Source organism: Podarcis raffonei, chromosome 5 (genome assembly GCF_027172205.1).
Source record: "Podarcis raffonei isolate rPodRaf1 chromosome 5, rPodRaf1.pri, whole genome shotgun sequence".
Classification (NCBI taxonomy): domain Eukaryota; kingdom Metazoa; phylum Chordata; class Lepidosauria; order Squamata; family Lacertidae; genus Podarcis; species Podarcis raffonei.
Window position 1 is genome coordinate 59,249,148 of NC_070606.1, and position 19,873 is coordinate 59,269,020.

The window sequence follows — 19,873 nt, forward strand, 5'->3', positions numbered from 1 at the left end:
GTCTTTGTGATTTCACCTGCAAATTGCATTTACAGGTGACAGTGCAGGAGAAGACCTTTTATTTGGTGGTCTCCCACTTGTGGAAAGATAGATCTCTCTTCTGAGGTGCATCTTGTGCTGATGCTATTGGTGTCCTCTCGATAGATGAGGATGCACATCTTTGCCCGGGACCTTTGGGAGTGGTTAGATTTTACTATCAGGGGTTGTGACGTCTGAAACTGTTTGCCTGCTTCCGTGAAAGGTTCTTCACAGTTTAATTATTGGTTTAAAAATATCATGTGCACACAAATGTTACAAATCTTATTTATTGTTCTATGTATGCATTGTTATGGATTTGTAGGATCCCCTAAAAGTCTTGGGTACCAGATATTCCCCCAGTAGTTTCTAGTTTGTGAATGCAGATCACTAAATGCTTGAAGTCCTCACCCAGGTGCAAGACAGCTTAGCAGTGTAAAAATGCAGGCTGAATCAGTTTCTTGGCCAGGAATTGGCTGGAGAGAAGAACTATCATGTGGTACAAAGGAAAGTAATGGACAATCGACACAAACAGTTACTTTGTGCTGGGCAGCAGAGGAGTGTGAGCTCCTCCTCCCATGAGCAGAGACAAAGGTCAGGTTTAGGAAGGGACCAGCATTTCAGCTAAGCTGATAGTAGTTTGGCACATTATCCACAATGTGTGGGAGACCTCTGAGGCAAAATCAGGGGCAGTTCAGAACACCATACCTGTCTGACCCTTTTCTTTTAAAACACACACTCAGATGGCACAAAGGAAAAGAATGGTCTGGAACACTGGCTGTGAATGTGCGAGTGATCTGATCAGATCTTCCATACAGGGATGGATATATCCTAGTCAAACAGCATAACTTGGGAAACTAGAAAACAGGGCAGGGTAAAAGCTGGGAGGTAGCTCTGCCATCTGTTAAATGAAGAATCAGAGCCTACTTTTGAATAAGAATTAAGAAGCTGTAGGAAGTCCTCTAGATCTGGAACTTTTTGGCATGGAGGATGTAGTGACAGATTCTGTTGTCCCATACCAAATTCCCTTTAGGGGGGGAAATAGAGACTTTAATTATTTCAGGGGGATGGAACTACGTATCTGTGAGACCATCTGCCTCTTTGTCAAGAAGATAAACTATTGCCTTGCTTATGGGGGAGAGCTTTGTTTTATTTTGATTGTTTGCTTGCTTCACTGGAGCAAAGCATTCAGAAGCTGCTACTGGTGGCAAGAGGAATAGTTGCCAGGCAATCATATGGTACGTTCAACATAGACCCTTATCTGCCCATCGTCAGAAGAGGGATAGAAGCATATACCTGACCATCTTGCTGACTTTCAGATTCCAAGTACTGTTAAAAGAAACCAACATGCTTCCAAAAAAATTTAAAGCTAAAACTAGACACCAGAGAGCAAAAATATTTTATTTGTGAAGTTGAGGGACAACCAATTTTGTTTGCAACAGTCCAGCTTTTAAGGCACTTGACCCACGTTGGTTCTGCCTGACAGGTGGCTCTTAACCAGGGGATGAATCAGGCAAGGTAGCAATGGCACCTAGGAGACAGCAGTCTAGCAGCCTTTCCCCAGCCTGCATATTGGGAAATTGGCAGGAAGGACATGACTCCCCACCAGAGGAGAACCAAGGGCTAGAAAAACTGGGTAATCTTAAAGTGACAGGCTAGCATAGGGGATTTTTCTTCCTTACTTTGGTCTGGGTACCATGGGCCTCTAATTAGCAAAGACAGGGAAGAGAACATGGTAAGAAAAAGAAGCTCTGTAAAGATCTTGAACCCTATTAAGAAAATAGGGCCATCCCTCATCCTAGTGTCCAGAATTCACCTTTCACCAGTAAGAGGTACAGCAGGTGAAAACTATCCTCCTCTACCTCAAGGAGAAGAGAGGAATGTCAGTACAATGGTCCATTTGTTTGGCACCTGTATACCACCCTTCTGACTTGCCCTGCTCTCTTTAAACTAAAAATTTGGTTGCTCTCCATATAGTTATTTATTTATACATTATTTATACCCACTATTTCCCTTGACGGGACTCAATACAGCTATTTCAATTTAACAAAATAGTGGCCCTTTTTTTGCACCTAGTTCTCCATTAATTTGGCATTATTCAATCTCCTGGCTCTCCAGGTCAGATACAACACAGAACAGTGACACATCTCAGCCGAGATATGCAGGATTCCCTTCATGTGGAATGAAAAGCATCCCTTTGGGCACCTAGGGGCTGACAGTCTTTGCCGGCTAACACTTTGAACTGAATTCGCAGCATCTGAAAGTGAGAGGCAAACCAACCACCAAAGCACCGTTCATTCTCCTGCTTTTACGTTGTCTCCCTACAGACACTGCACCTTTTTGCCTCACAAGCATTTGTTCTGATGCTCCAGGAGACATAGTGGTTGATCTGCTTCCCCCTCCTAGGAAGCAAACAAAAATCAGATGACCTAGTTTGCCACCATGGGGAATAGATGTCACCTACACAGCACAGATAATCCAGGGGAAAGCAACGGGCGGGCAGGCAGTGTAAGGAGGGCAGCTTACATAGCACCTGCATGTCATGCTACTGAAGTCAATGCCTGAAAGCAGTCAGTGCTTATTGTCCCCTTGGTTTCAGGAAAGGGTTAAAACTGGGGGGGGATAGAAAATACAGATAATCAAATGCTCACAAAAGCTAACAAGCGACAGCTCCTTCTTTAATATCAGATGCAAAAAGTTGTAATTTAATCTATTTTAAATGCAGACTCTTTTGATTCTTCTTCAGTGGCACTTTAACCAACTGGAGCAGATGGTTAATGGCAGGGCTAATCAACAGCATCACTTTGAACTTGACAACATCCTCCATCACAAAAATCTCAGTGAGCTTCACAAGTCCCAACACATTAAGCCTCAGTGTTAAGAAAGCCACAAGTACCCCCTGCTCCAACTGATGGAATTAAATTCTGGAAGTTATTAGGCATTTTCCTACAAGCAAATGCAGAGATAATAAAAAATAGAACTAATGAGTGTGCTCTGAGCACTAGCCTGTAACCCAGTGAATTTGGATTATAAATAGAAAATAGGTTAATAATCTGCCATGCTACTCTTGAGTTGATGCTTAGGGAGCAGCAGTTTTACTACCACTGAACCTACCCTATCACAGAGGCTCGTGGCAAGTTTCAATATACCAAAACAGTAAACAAAGCCATCTCTGAAAGAGTACCTAAAATTAGACACATCATACAACACTTTGAAAGCTGTTCAAATTAGCAGCCTTGTCTCTCAAAATGTTTCTGCCTGCATCCTCATGCAGACTTAAGATAGCACACCCTATTGTACCAGACAGCTAGGAACAAATATGTTGATCACTAAACTCAGCTTGCTATTCTGACACCGGGACAGGCATTCCACGCTGGATGTTTGGCGCTGCATAGCAGGATGTCTTAATTCTTGACCTCTATATCTGTACAATAAAAAACACCTGGTGTGAGAGGATCCCTAGTATCCCAACCACTGTCTTTTAACTGCACATTAGAAACACAGAATCTGAACATCCTTAGCAGCAAAAAGATCCTTATTGATTAGTCCTGTCTTAGTCCCCCCACCCCGCTGCCATGTAGCAGAAAGTGCTTTCTGACCCCAAGTGCTTGGATGGGGCAAGGAGTATCTATAAAACAAGAGAGTAATTGGTTCAAGTTAATTAGCTGAAGTAACATCAAAGTTAATTATTTGAAATAACTAGATTACCAACAAGCAGCAGCCCTTAAAATAATTAGCAGTAAAATGGTAAAGATTTGTTTAAGAATATCCCAGCATACGAGATGTGTGGGCCAGGAGTTGGAGTACAGTAGAAACAAGCAAACCACACAAAAAATAGATAGGAAAAAATATAGGGTGGAATCCAACATAACACTAAGGCAATTGTTGCATCAGTGCAAGGACTATTGCTTGTGCAACGGAACATTCTCCCACCTCACCTCCCCCTGCATGCTTCAAATTTAATCTATACGTAGGATATAGTCATTGCTATGAACTGGCTAGAGAAAGAGGAATGATGGAAGGAACCAGCTGGAGAAGGCTCAAAGCCCAGGGAGTGGTGGTGGGAAAACGATGAGTAGTCAGAGGGAGAAGACTAGGAAGAGGAGGTGTTAGAAGCTGAAGAGGTAACAGGACTTAGTGAGATGGGAAAGTCTGTGGCAGAGAGAAGTCCAAAATCAGAGGCAGAAGTTGAAGCAGGACAGTAGGATGAAGGAGGTGTCTCCTCTTCCTGCTGCAGCAAGCTCCCTTCCCCACTTGTCTCCCAGAACCAGAAGAGATATGAAAAGTTTGGAGGAGAGGTTGACTGCATGCAGGTGCAGTCTTTGATTGCTTGGGGAAAGCCCTGGTGAGGAGGCAGGGACTTTTAGTCTTGCTGATTTTTGTGGAGGAAGACCATTGGGAATGAGCTACTCTGCTCATTAGGTCTGACACACAACCAAGTCTGTGGAGGTCATGTTTTTGCCAATAGAAAGTTAACTCCATCTTTGAACTGTGTTATTACTGACTAGCACACTCCTGTGACAGTGAACTACTAAACACCTATAGCATAGGAAATGTATTCTTGCCTAGCCAGTTTATTGGGACAATGCACCTAGTACCTAATGCCCTAGCCTCAACAGGCCTCCCCGCTGAGCTAGTTTCCTGGAGGGAAGCCAGTATCTGCAGACATGCATGAAATCCAAAATGATGCTCCTGCCAAGCCAGTCTATTGGTGAGATGCACCTGAAGCTGCTCTGTTATCAAACGGTGCCCACACACCAATTGCCAAGAAGGCTAAGGAGCACAGACAGTCCAGATGAACTAAAGGTGCCGGAATACCTGGAACCAGAGAGCAGCGCTGAATAGCTCACTATGGAGCGGTGAGGAAACAAGGAGAGGGGTGTGGCTGAAAGACCACTTTAAACATTTCCACCTTTGGAAGGGGTGACTGGGAACTGTTGTGCTCTGTGTCACTAGACAAATCTTAAAAGGAGAAACCACTGCTAACTACCCTCCAAGACCCTTTCTGAGGATCACAGGACTCCTCAGCATCACTCCTAAAATAAACCCCACATACACCCCAGGGAACCACACCGGGATGGTGGGTGGTGGAGGAAGGAGAACAAACACTTAATGGGGTTGAACGAGAAGAAGAAAGGGGCTGGAAAGAAACTAATGAAGAAGAAAATAAATGTTTCACGGCAGGAGACAGAATGAGAACATGGAGAGGAAGGAACATACTCAACCAAACTGGATAAAAAAAGAGTTTAGAAAAAAACTGGAAAACACACCATATAGTCAGAAGATAAACTGCTCTATAGAGCCATTCCACCCACCACCTAGACCACCCACAAACTGGGTTGGTTTGGTGGGCAGAATGGCTCCTCCCTTTGGAGATGAGGCAGAAGACCTGGTTGGATGGACCCTGCATGTCACATCTGGTGGCAAGTGTCACCCCATCAGAGGAATGTCTTCCATCCTGATCTTGCAAAAATTGTAATCTTCTCATTGAGCTGATCATAATGGGCAAAGTTAACCTAATGTGTCCCATCAGTGAAAGTCCTGTGCAAGGACTTCTGCTTTTGCACCCTCTCCTCCGTCACCATGTACCTTGAATGTGGCTCAGGGGCAGTGGCGGGAGAAATCCAAGAATAGCACACAGCGGAAGGAGAGGGGGGACTGCTTCATCTGGCAAGCTGCAATGCTTGCACAGATGGAACATTTGGAGGAGCGTGACATTGAATTCCACCCATCACATATGTACTCAGGGAAACCTGACAGCTATTTTGGAAATTTAATTGTTTGCAGTAACTGAATTCAATTAATTTTAATTCAAGTAATTAAAAAAATTAATTTACCTTGGCATCTTGACTATCTCAGACAGAAACCTGTAATGTGTGTTCCCCTTTAGTTATCAAAAAGAAATATTTTTTGCTTCTGAACTATGAAGAAGTTGCACTTGAAGATCTTTCCTAAACTGTCAAGCTAAGTCCTGTACATAGATACAAGTGAGTCTGATAAACTCAGAAAACATTGTTGCCAAAGTATACTTGCTGCCCTGAAAAGCTTTGATTCTTCCATGTAATTAAAATATAACTAAATTAGAAAATGCATTTATGAAATGGCTGAAAAACCAGGGGAAGGAGGGATCAACTCTCCTTGACGATAAACTGCCCCTGGTATATGGCAAGCCAATCCTGTCTCCAATGTGGCCTTTCTGCCCATTCTATCCTGCTCCAGTGACATTTGTTTTATTGCAACCAATACATTAAATTTAATGGAAGCCACTAAAAGGCACTAAAGCAATTGCTCTGAGGCTTCTTTCTCTCTCTCTCTCTCTCTTTGTAGTTAAGCAGGGATATTTTTGGGACACAATTAATGTTGTCATATGCATGCTCTAAAGCTGTCACAAGGTATTACATAACTCATGTGTGCTACTCGAACAGTAAACTAGCACATTGCGTACTAGAAGTAAGAAAACCACCACTTCAGCAAGCTGATCTCATCCATGAGCTTGGAATTCAAGGCCCAGAAAACAAAAGTTAAAATTCCAGAGTACATATTTAAATGAAAGTTGGACATTTATGAAATTCTGGTGGTATTTTGGTGAGTGTGTATGAAAGAGCCTGTTAACAATGAGGACCATTTCAGATCTTTCTTGCATTGGTTTTGGAGTACTAAATACACATGCACAAAGACATTTACGGATATATGACCTGACCATGAAACAAATTAACAGTGGCTTGAAAAAGCTTGAACATATTCTTCCCTGCTCCAAATACCAAGAACAGCCACTTAAAGCAACTACTATATTAATTTACTTGTAGCTGGGGACTCAGTACATACCCAGATGTAAGGAGAACAGAGCAGAGCACTTAGGATCATGGTGGGGATATGTGAGCTTGCAAAAAGCAACTCCCAAGTTTATTTGCTTTTAAAAACTTGTTTGAAATAAACTAATGAAAAGCAGAGGGAGCAGAAGAAAATTTAGCTAATAGCTTTACACAAATTAGTATTACTGAGCAACAGAGCTCTTATTACATCATAACTGTAATCACTAAGGGAAGAGCTAAATATCATCAGACAAGACAATCCCAGCAAAATTACTAAAGGTTTGAATCAGGAGAACTAGATAGGAAATGCATGACAATGCAGAATAACAATGTGGAATGACAATGTGGAATGACAGCATGATATAGTAGTTTTGCTACAGCTGCTTGAAAGAAACGGGGCACAAAGACTGAACTGGCTGAATACATCTGCCCTGACTGTGCAGCAAAAATTACAGCAGTCACCTTGAAGGTTTCCACAATATGGCTTGTTCTGGTCCATCTATTTGGGGGAGTGACCAGCAGAGTAACCCACACACTCTGAGGGTTAAACTTAATTATCCTCCCCACATCCAGTAGAGTAGAAAATGAAATGGAGGGACAAAAAAAGAGCAAGTATTGAGAGGCAAATGCACAGTGAACAATAAGTAGTACTCTACGTATTATACAATTGGGAAAGCCTGCATGTGGACACAAACTGAGAAGCATGTTAACTAAATCACAATGCCTGGATGCAACAATTGCTTTGTGGAGTTGCCTGCATAGCCAGGGGGTGGGGGTGGGGGTAGACTTGATCACAATGATATTCCCTAGTTTTGAAAACCGGATAGCCAGCCCTTTCCCCAGATGTAACTTCTTTCCTACCTACTACAATGCTGCTAGTTGTATGCTTGATAGTAGTAATGCTTAGGATTACAAAAAAGTACTGATATAACCCATGAATAATCATGCAATTTACTTAATTATTTATAAGTTACAAAATTGGATTTCTTATCAGATTTTAACAGGAGATGACCTTTCAAAAAAGCATATTCAGTGCTCACAGCACACTACTGCCAAAAAAATTGCGCTCTCTCTCCCCCTCCCCCTGCTTGAGCCAATGTATTTAATATGATGTTCCAAATTATTAACAGTCTGTGTGTGCTATCTAGTCAAGCTATTTGTTCAAAACACTGGAATATATATTTTAGCTCATTATCAGATTGGTTAAAAGCAGAAGCATTCAGAAATATTTAGCTTAAAAAAATCAAAAATAGAGCAGAATCCCATATCCAGAATGATTCCATGATTCTCACTGCAGAAGCAGATCTAAGGCCCTCTTAGGATGGACATATAGAGAAATGCTGAATCAAAGAGAGTTGTTTCTCAAAACCTTTGAAGCATCTACAAAATGCAGACCCTTCCTTCATTTTTTTTATTTTCTTTTTTGAAGGGTCGAAGAAAAGGGGCTCAAATGTTCACCTATTGTGTGGGGACAGTGACAGCAAAGGCTATTAACCAATGAATCCACCCCAGTCCAATGCAGCAATGACCAAGATAGCCAAGCCTGGTTGCCTTGACAACAGGTGCAAGATCCCTCCTATCCCTAATCTCTGTTATCATGGTTCATGGTGAGGGCAAAGCAACTGGCTGGAAGGAGGTGTTTATGTTCTTAGGGGGGGGGGTTGGCCTTGTATTTTTATGTTGTAAACTGACCTGAGGACTACAGATGTTGGGGGCAATATACAAATTTAATAACTAAAAAATATAAACAAATATACTGGCTTCATTAGCCCTCAGTGAAATCATTGCTCTCACTACCTGATCTGTGATTGGCTAGGTTCATCAGTCCCAGGAAGATGGTCCAGTTTAAAAAACCAGGCAGTGAATAGCAGCAAGGAGATAGGAAGGTAAACAAAATTTGAGTGTTCACTGAACATTCCACCCCTTCTCCAAAGCTCTACCTCCATGCACAAAATTGAAGTGGCTACCATTTAGCATAGCCCTAGCCTAGACCTTCCTCCTTTGGATGCCATCCAGAGGTCCCACCTCTTTTTAATTAACTCCTCTCTATTTTGATCTTTCTGCCACTTTGGGGTAATGCTTCCATTTGAAAGAAGAAATCAAACCACTTCCCTGCTTCCTAATAATCTCTCCTCAAACTGCTCTGTGCATCAGAGCTGATTTCATTACCTGCCGCCTGCTGCTGCTGGTGGTTTTATTTAAAGCACAGGCGTGTGGTGAAGAAAGAATTCAGCATGACCTCCCTGAACTGCTGGGGGATGAATGCTCCACTGCACTGACAGGGAGAAGCTGCTTCCCTTTCTTAAAACTAGCAGACTAAGCCAAGCATGGTTGCGAAGCCTCCCACATCCAGGGCCCCATTTTCAATTACTGCACGTGCTGAAAGGGTTTTAAAAAAGAAGTAAAAAAAGCATAGGCTGATATAATCAACAGTGAACAGATGAATGAGAATCTGTAAAATACAACATCATAGAACATAGTAACGGGTACAGCAACTCCTGGCAAGAAAATTAAGTTGAATAGATTGTCTGGAGCTTGGCAGTACTCTTTCTGCAGAGGAACTGTACAAAGGAAAGCCAACAAGAACAAGGATGCTGCATCATTAACCCCTACCTTCAGGTTATCTTGCAATGCATCAACATAATAAATTGTAACTGAAGGGAAAGAAGGGTGGACCGTGTGTATGACTAGCTACTGCCAAGCTTCAAAATTCCTAAGCCCCAGTTCTCTCTGTGTGTGTTTTAATGAAATGGACAAGAAGGTCAACCTTTTCCTCCCTGAAGCTATTTAACTTCAGGAAGGCCCATTTACACAGCTCTGACAGGCAAGGAAGTAGAGGAATCAGGTTGAATTATGATAAAATAAAATATAACCCTAATTGCTCTCTCTATGAAAAATCTCCTCATTTAGAAATGTACTTAAAATAGCTATTCATGGCTTAGTGAATTCCATTACACTGAAAAGTCAGCATCAACTATTGCGTATGTTCACATAATCCTAGCACTCCCCCAAATTAAGTTGCATTCCAAATGTTTGCCAAGATCTCACTGTGCATTTCCAGAGTCATTACTTATCAAGTACACATTTGCAAATGAGAAACCACCTTGACCCTGCGGTGCATTCTCTTTCAATTCAGGGTAGTCTTGGAAAAAGTATTTCTTCCTGGGCCACAGCTCTGCCTTCCTAGACTTTAACCATGTGGCAGCACATGCCCCATTTATTGCTCATGTGCTGCTATTTTGAAAGCTTGCTAAACCCTAGCTCAGAATAATATAAGACTTCCAATGCAGTCTGCTGGGACAGAGTAGGGTGAACTCTTCTGAACACTGCACCATAAGAAATAACAGAATTAAAAAGATGCATGTAACTCACCTGTTCTTCTGAAAGCTGTGAGATGTGATTCACAGCTGCGTAAGACTCTATCTTTGGATTGAAATGGTTGATAATGGCTCTGAAACAGAGAGATAAATTTTACATTCATGTAGGAAGGTCAGAGAGTGAAAATATTCCCCATTATTGTTGCAAAGAAGCCTTTTCTTCTACTGTATTGCATAGCTGTGGTGTCATTTTAGCTGACAAAGTTTAAAATCAACAGCTCAAAGGCATATATTTACACATATCAGTTCTACATGGAAAACCAATAAAAATTAGGACCATCTGGTGGTTACTAAGTTACCTAGGATTTCTTATTTGACACCATACTATTTCTTATTTGACACCATACCTTGAAGCCCTCCTCTTGAGTTTGCCTGAAACAGATTCTAGAATAATATATCCATACATATAGTCTTGGTCTGTTCAGTCATCTGGATATTTCTGCTTCAAACAGATTATATATATATTTTCAGAGGGGGGGGGAAAAGGCTCTCAGTAATTATGATCGAACAAAAAATGCAGCTGAGGAGATGAGGTTCTAGGGATCAATCAGCAATTTCCCTTCCTCTGATGGCTCCAGTGTTCACAGTCACCCTAAACATGAAGCAGCTTATGTTTTGCTACACAAGAGCTGAATGTAGACATGGGTTGCTCATTTTCAAAGTTGCAAAACAATGCTGGCATCGGACCTGTCTGCATGTATGATACTTCTTGCTTGTTGGAATCTTTCAGCTTTTCAGTGCTGAGTAGTCTCACGCAGTACTCAAATCCAGAAATTGCCACAATGGTTCTCAGACTTCAATTATGCTGTCCTCAGAAACATTTATTATTATTATTATTATTATTATTATTATTATTATTATTACCCCGCCCATCTGGTTGGGTTACTCTGGGCAGCTTCCAACAGAATATTAAATAGAATAAAACTTCAAACATTAAAAACTTCCCTAAACAGGACTGCCTTCAGATGTCTTCTAAAAGTCAGATAGTTGTTTATTTCCTTGACATCTGGTGGGAGGACATTCCACAGGCCGGGTGCCACCACTGAGAAGGCCCTCTGCCTAGTTCCCTGCAACCTCACTTCTTGCAGTGAGGGAACTGCCAGAAGGCCCTCGGAGCTGGACCTCAGTGTCCGTGCTGAACAATGGGGGAGGAGACACTCCTTCATGTATACTGGACCGAGGCCGTTTAGGGCTTTAAAGGTCAGCACCCATACTTTGAATTGTGCTCAGAAACATACTGGGAGCCAGTGTAGGTACAGTGGTACCTCGCAAGACGAATGCCTCGCAAGACGAAAAACGCGCAAGACGAAAGAGTTTTCCGGTTTTTGAGTCGTTCCACAAGACGAAACGTCTTGCGAGTTCTTGCGAGTTTGTTTCCTTTTTCTTAAAGCCGCTAAGCCGTTAATAGCCGCTAAGCCGTTAATAGCCGCTAAGCCGCTAATAGCCGTGCTTCGCAAGACGAAAAAACCGCAAGACGAAGAGACTCGCGGAACGGATTAATTTCGTCTTGCGAGGCACCACTGTATTTCAGGACTGGTGTTATGTGGTCTCAGCTGCCAGGGTAACAGCTGCTATGCTAGTTTCCCAGCAGATGTGATGCTGTTACTTACTAGGAGATGGGAGGTGTGGCAGGGAAGTCAGCGCAGTGCAAGCATGCCAGCAGGACTGCCAAATTCACATCGTATTGACTTCTTGGTAAGCAAAAGTAATCCATCTGCTGAGAAACTAATGTAGCAGCTGCACCATACCAGATGAGCCACCTATGACTATCCCATAGCACCACTATTTTGGGAGGATTGGTCAGTCATATTACCAGAAAATCTCCAGCACTAAGACAATACTGTATATTAGAGGAGACAGTTTTAAGTCGAGTTCTTCCCAAGCAAATTTTATCAGCCAGGGCAGTCTATGGTGCATTGTGTATACAGTTGCATGTAGCTTCTTAAGTATGCTCTCTGTGGCCTAATGTGATATTAACTGAAACAGATAGTCAACGGCAAAATATGATACTAATGACACTTCTGACCCAACTATAGCATCAAAAGTGGACAGCATGTAAGCAACCTTATCTGCAAAGCGCATAATAAACAAGTCACAGCTGAATGGAGATGCTGACAAGAACAATATGATATTTCAAATAACTTCCACTTACTCCTCAGTACAATGTTGAATCCCCGTACAAGGCTATTAGAGTCTTAGGAGTTAAGACAATCAAAATGTATTTTTATATATTGAGAATATTTCTAAACCACCCTCCATCAGCAGATTGCAAGGTGGTATATAAAAGTGCAAATAAAATTAAGTCTCACACAACGTACAAATGCAATTTGTGACCAACACAAAATAAAATAAAACAAAGGCAAATGGAGATAAAGCATGAACTTCCTTTTCGTTTCAGGTTGTTAAAAGTCTCCTGGTTCTATGAATACAAATACTGATTTCTTTATGGTAAGTGTGATAACAGCTCTTCTAAATGTAAATTGCTTTCATAGACATAGCAGAGGTCAATACATTACATGAACACTAAGGAGATGAAGAAACGATCCAAACGATTGCCTACAAAGGCTGCACTTGTTTCCCTAACCTAAAACTTTTCTTAGTTCTTGGAACTAAGTTCTCTCTCCAAACCTCTTGCACACAGAACCCTTAGAATCCATTCCTTATTCCAACTACTAGAGAGCATTCGCATAAGCATGCTAAAAGTCTTTATTTTGATAATTTTGCTTTTATATAATCATTGTACAGAATACAGTGTCCCATAATGAGCAAAGGGGGACAAGCAAAACCCTTTGTAAAAAGAAAGCTGTATTCATCCAATGAGAAGGAACTGGCTCTCAGCCCACTATGCTTTATCAAGGAGATTAGTGCCAGGGTAGGAATAAAGTTTCATTTTTGGTGGTGATGGGAGGGAAGTATACTTTGAGGAGACGCTTTACCTACTGCTACAAAAAAGTAACAGAGGAGCAAAACACACACATCCTTCTCAATATACAGCCATACCTCGGGTTAAATATGCTTCGGGTTGAGCATTTTTGGGTTGCGCTCTGTGGCGACCTGGAAGTAACGGAACACGTTACTTCCAGGTTTCGCTGCTCGCACATGCGCTCAAAATGACGTCAAGCGCATGCGCGGAAGTGGCGAATCGCGACCCGTGCATGCGCAGACGCGGCTTGCATTCACTTCAGGATGTGAACGGGGCTCCGGAACGGATCCTGTTGGCATCCAGAGGTACCACTGTAGATATATCTAAACTTAAACATTTAATTCAAGGGGGGGGGACCATTAATATTAGATAACAATATTATCAATCCAAAGAGAACAAGAGTAGCTGGAAGTCCCCAGGAGTCCCCAACCTAGGTGATATCCTCTATAAATATTGTATTCATAACACACTCAGACATTCTAGGACTTGGGTAAAGTAAACCAACAAAACTAAGTCCAATTTTTCTCTCTTGGAAGGGGGGGCAGAGTAGTATGTAGCTAGAACATTTCTATCAAGAAGTATTATGGGAAGGAAACAGGGATCGTTCCTCCACTTTCCCTTCAGCACACCCCTTAACACTGCCTGCAACAGGAGGAGCAGCTTCTTCTCAAAGCAAGCTGCTCTCCCCCACCAACTGAGACCAGTGACTTTGATGGATTCCACTTGCCTATGCCAGCATCATAATGCAGCACTAATGTATTTTCTGGACCACAAAAATAATTAGTTTTGGTGTGGCTTAGCACTTCTAAAAGTTATTGATTCACTCCAAGCTACATGCAGCATGACCTTTTATCCCTGCCCTCCTATGGTAAGAAGGAGCATATGGTATTCATGAGGTGCAGGGAGGGGTTCCTTCATAAACAGATAACACATGACTGCACTTTAATTTAGTCAGATCCAGCCTTCCTACAAAGTCCTATTCTGCAGAACTTCGGAGCAAGAGAGCTTGCTATAAAGCACTCTTCTAAGTAGCTAGAAAAGGAGAACTGTGAAGAGGCCACAGAACGAACTATGAATGGAGGGATTCCCATCTGCCATCGTTTAGATCCCCTGGGAAACTCACTAAGCCTTCTGAAGCCTGTAACTGGGTGTGTGGAGAGCAGCTGAGTGACCGCTCAATGCAATACAATTGTAGACATCCAGAGGAAGTTCCATCAGACTTTGGTGCCTGTCCATAAACTCCAGAGTGAAAGACTAGGATGAAGTCATCATTTTCAGGGGCCCCTCTTCCTTGTGAGAAAGTTTGGGCTGACCCTTCAAGTGTTCTCAAAATATTGGGTGGTATTCAACTAACCCACCCTGTCAGTGTAAGGATTTCCACCTACACAATGAGACCTTCTCCCCTCAAGGAGAACAAGCAGCACAAGCAGCAATCCTTGTTCACGTAGCGCTATACTGGATTTCATCCAGTATTTTAAGTGTAGAGAGCTCAGCAGCAATTTTGCAAAGATTTCAGTCTTCCCTTATAGTACCACCTTATTAACGTCAGCCATGCATAAATGGCAAGAAGTACCAAACATGTGAAATGAGATGAATATGACAGAAAGATGAAAAGGGGAAAACGGAGAATAAAATATCCAAGTAAAATTACCTTATGGGCAGCTATAGAGTCAGAGCATAGAATAAATCAATAAAAACAAATTGATAAAAGCAGTCAAAAGTGACTGTCAAAAGCCCCATGGCATCAAACAAGGAGGGATGGTCCTGGCAGGATCTATCAGAGAGAGAGGGAAGTAGGAGGAGGGGTCCAGATAGTCTGCCCAGATGCTGCTGGACATCCCAGCTGTCAACCTGCCTCTAGAGATTGAGATTGCCCTGGCAACCAGGGAGGTAAATGAGCCTGAATCAGATAGTGAGCTGGCCCCATCTCCAAAGATGTGCTGTTAAATGTGCTGGCAAGCAGATCCAGCCTACACACAGGAGTGCCCGCTTGCTTGTCCAGTCCCATTGTTTGGGACATGAATCATGTGACCATCCCGCTCTGCAAAGCAGGAGCAAAGTGGACATGTCAGCTGTTGTGACAATGTGTTAGCTTCTGCCAGCCATGTATCTTACACTTTTATTTCTGAATTACCGTATTTTTCGCACCATAGGATGCTCCGTCCCATAGGACGCACCTAGTTTTTGGGGGGGGAAATAAAGGAAAAAAATTTCCCCTTTATATCCCCCCCAAAAGCAGGTCAGGGAAACCGAACCAGGTCGAGGAACAGCGGGATGGTGGCGCTGCGCCTCCCTGCTGTCCCCCGAGCTTGTGGGGCTGGCTGATGTCTGCCTGGCGCGAGGGGCGCTCTGCTTCAGGGTGCCCCTCGCGCCGGGCGGCAAGCTGCTATCCGCAGCGTAGGGAGCCCTGTGGGGAACTCCTGCAGGGCTCCGCATGCTGCGGATGTCTGCCCAGCGCGAGGGGCGCTCTGCTTCAGGGCGCCCCACCCGCCGGGCGGCAGGCTGCTATCTGCAGCGTGGGGAGCCCTGCGGTGAACTCCTGCAGGGCTCCCCACTCTGCGGATGTCTGCCTGGCGCGCGGGGCGCTCTGCTTCAGGGCGCCCCTCGCGCCGGGCGGCAGGCTGCTATCCGCAGCGTGGGGAGCCCTGTGGGGAACTCCTGCAGGGCTCCGCATGCTGCGGATGTCTGCCCGGCGCGAGGGGCGCTCTGCTTCAGGGCGCCCCACCCGCCGGGCGGCAGGCTGCTATCTGCAGCGTGGGGAGCCGTGCGGGGAACTCCTGCAGGGCTCCCCACTCTGCGGATGTCTGCCTGGCGCGAGGGGCGCTCTGCTTCAGGGCGCCATTCGTGCCGGGCGGCAGGCTGCTATCCGCAGCGTGGGGAGCCCTGCGGGGAATGCCTGCAAGGCTCCCCACGCTGCGGATGTGTTCCCGAAGCGCCGGGCGCTCTGCTTTCAGGGCGCCCGACGCTCCGGGAAGCAGGCTGCTATCCGCAGCCTAGACAGCCCTGCGGGACCTCCCGCAGGGCTGCCTAGGCTGCGGATGTGTTCCCGAAGCGCCGGGCGCTCTGCTTTCAGGGCGCCCGACGCTCCGGGAAGCAGGCTACTATCTGCAGCCTAGACACAGCTAGCGGAGCGCTGCGCTAATCCCGAAGCTTGGGGTATGCGGAGCTCAGCGCGCCCCAAGCTTCTGGGTGCCGGCAAGGTCTCCGCTAGCTGTGGGAGAGCCACGCGGCTCTCCCACGGCTAGCAGAGCGCTGCGCTAATCCCGAAGCTTGGGGCGTGCAGAGCTCAGCGCGCCCCAAGCTTCTGGGTGCTGGCAAGGTCTCCGCTAGCTGTGGGAGAGCCACGCGGCTCTCCCACGGCTAGCAGAGCGCTGCGCTAATCCCGAAGCTTGGCACCCAGAAGCTTGGGGCGCGCTGAGCTCCGCACGCCCCAAGCTTCGGGATTAATGCAGCACTCCGCTAGCCGTGGGAGACCTGGGTCGGCTAGCGGATATCTTCCTGAAGCCTGGAGAGCAAGAGCACCGACCCCTCTCGCTCTCCAGGCTTCAGCGAAAGCCTGCATTCGCTCCATAGGACGCACACACATTTTCCCTTGCTTTTTAGGAGGGAAAAAGTGCGTCCTATGGTGCGAAAAATACGGTACTGATTCTGTAGCCTGTATCTTAATCTATGTTTAAACTATGTGATGACTTTTGGAATAAAGCCTTTGAGAATTCTCAAGTCGAGAGTCTGAGTACTTTGTCTGAGAGTGGGAGCCAGGAGAGTGATGCTTGATGAACTACTCATATATATAGTCAATTGAAAAACATATTTTTAAGTAATAGCTAGAAGACCATTACCTCCAGTACAGACCAGGGCAAATTTTAAGATTTTCCAATGAGACCGTGCTGGTGGTTCCACCACTACCAGATTACTACAGGCCTTGTAGTGATAACATTCACCATCTCCCTGTGGAATGATGTGCAATTCATGAGCCTTTAAATGCTTCTTAAAAACTTACCTGTTTACACAAGCTTTTTTAAGAAAACTCTTGACTCTTAATTTTAAATTGTTTTTGTTTTGCACACTTAGTTTTATTTCTGATACAGCTTTGTTCTGCTATAAGATTTTAATAATAAATACATATTTTAAGCTCTAAGAGGCAAATAGCCACCTGAGCCAGCAAGTTTATTTGGAAAAAAAACACTGGTGTGGGTGTAGAGAGAATACATAATGTGGGTGTGGATATTACATAATGTGTAGCTTGGCCATTACTCTTTTCCTAATTGCCTCTTGAACATGATGCATACTACCCTGACTCATCATATCCAATTGTGGGGAGAATCACAGCTCAGTGAAAGAGTACATGTGATACATACAAAACAATCCAAGTTGAACCTGACATCTCCAGGTGGGCTGGGAGAGACACATGAAATTCTGGAGAGCTGCTGCCAGTCAGTGTAGGCAATACTGAGCTAAAGGGACAAATGAACTGCCGCTGTATAAACAGCATTCTGTGCTCCTTTGCTCTAAAGGTTTAAATATGGGTACTTGTCCAAGTAAGAAATTTGCCCTGGAGTACATCGCTAGGAGATACTTTGCCTCTGAGCAATTAACTCAATTGGATAAGTTTATTGTTACCATACTTATACAAATCTGATATAGGCTATAATCAAGGCAACTGTGACTTAAAGGTAAAGGTAAAGGCACCCCTGCCCGTACGGGCCAGTCGTGTCCGACTCTAGGGTTGCGCGCTCATCTCGCTCAAGAGGCCAGGAGCCAGCGCTGTCCGGAGACACTTCCGGGTCACGTGGCCAGCGTGACGAAGCTGCTCTGGCAAGCCAGCACCAGCGCCACACACAGAAACGCCGTTTACCTTCCCACTAATTGTGACTTAACTCTCTTCAAATGCATCATCCTCACTGTTTCAATTCCAGAAGTAGGTGAGCAAAACAGAATAAAGCAAAGCCAGCAAAAAATATTTCAAAATCTGTACTAATCCCCTGGTTCACATCTGAAGCTGGATTCAATTGGCTCTTCCCTTAGCAATGTGCTTTATTCACAGCACCCCAACTTCTAACGTCTCATAAAGTCACTGAACTGCACATCTGTATAAACACAAAAGCCCTGTTTTAAACAGCACTGTGCTTTAAAGATGCATCTATTCCATGCTATTTTAAATTTCTTTTTCAGATTAATAATGCAACTGTGATGCAAATTATCTAAGAATTAACTACTCGAGAGCAAAACTATTGTAATTCAGGTCTCTGCTATGGATCCAGAATACCCTGGACAGGTCTCCTAATTTATAGATTAGCCACAAACAGGATATTGATTCACCTTAAACTCAGAGCTGTTTGAGACAGACACTATTTTCCATGGCAAATGAACATCAAAGTAATTTTCTTGCACAGAACTGGGCAGGAAACAAAGGCACCTTTGACTAGCACACATTTCATCGCTGAAGTGGCAACACAAATTCACTGGAATTCTGCAACATTGATGAATTTGCTTTAGTACAAACTGAAAGTCAGCCTGCTGAGAGACAAAGGCAGACTTTTCACCTGGAAAAGAACACCCCTGTTTGGCAGGAAGCTTCTGATTAGAAAGGCAAGCAATCTTCACGCCAATGTTAAGGGGAAAGCCAGGTTTATGTCTCCTTCAGTGCATAGAAGATGCATTCAGACATAATGCTGAGCCAAGAGGTATGGTTTGTTTAATCACACTGGGCAAAGGTTCCATGCTTGTGGCTTGTTTCTCCCACAAAAGAAATGTTGGCTTCAGATCATGGTTTATGTGGAGGGAAGCAAACCATGAGAACTGGTTCAGATGCAATGCTAAGTTAACTGCTGTTTCCCTGATCCACTGTGGCAGGAGCAAAGTGAGAGTGCTCAAACTGTGTGCACCTTTTAAAACTTTTAACATTGCAATCATGCTTTAAATGAGCCATCAAGTAACAGGAATCTATTCTTTGTTGCTGTTGCTGTTTTATTAAACCTGGGCAAAAAAGCCAGAGTTAGTTGCTCCAGATTTTGGGGGTTCTTTCTCCCAAGTCTGCTGGCATGAGAAATCTTGCATTCCCATCCTTCTCCATCTCCCTTTTCATTACTGAAGCCCAATTGCCTCCACTTCACCACCAGTCAGCTATGCAGATAATGAAAGGTAATGAGTTCCACTAATTCATTCCTCTTTACTTAGTTGGTCCATAAGCCAACGAAAGTTATCACCTCTCTATTTCCACACCCCCTTGAATTTTGTTCTGTTTCTAACCTAGTTTTTCTGCACACCTAAGGCATAAGCTCTTCAGCTCTTAACTCTTTGCCAAACCACTGCATTATTCACATACCTTCTCTCATGACACACTGTGCCCCTGCCCCAAGAAAAGCACCTCTTCCTCTGCTCTGCTATCCTCACCTATTTACACCCCCTGGAAACCTGCTCTCTTCTCTACCCATCTCATCCCAGAAACCCCTAGCATTTACATCAACAATCACTTTAAAACCCTCTAATTGTGCCCAAATTCCTAGCATTTACAAAAATAATCACTTTAAAACCATCTATTTGTGCCCAACTTCCTCTTCCCCCACCCCCTTTCCATACTCTTACTAGAGAATTGGGATATTTTACAGCACATGCTTGCTTTTCTGCTTAGCTCCTGCTTTTACCTATAGTTGCCAGAATAATGAACAGTTCTGAGCATTTATTAGCACCATAAATTCAGGTTAGGATTAAGTGCTTTAAATAAATTGTTTCATTAATTTCTTCTT

General features: G+C 43.9%; 1 protein-coding gene across 4 annotated transcripts in view; it reads right to left on the bottom strand.

Moving 5' to 3' along the window:
- Positions 1 to 19,873, bottom strand: part of ARMH3 (armadillo like helical domain containing 3) — a 122,921-nt gene that overhangs the window by 18,814 nt on the left and 84,234 nt on the right. For all 4 annotated transcript variants that reach the window (XM_053389453.1, XM_053389452.1, XM_053389450.1 and 1 more), the window contains one exon: positions 10,200 to 10,278. In XM_053389453.1, coding sequence (XP_053245428.1) covers positions 10,200 to 10,278 — 79 coding nt within the window. The remainder of the gene's footprint in view (positions 1 to 10,199; positions 10,279 to 19,873) is intronic.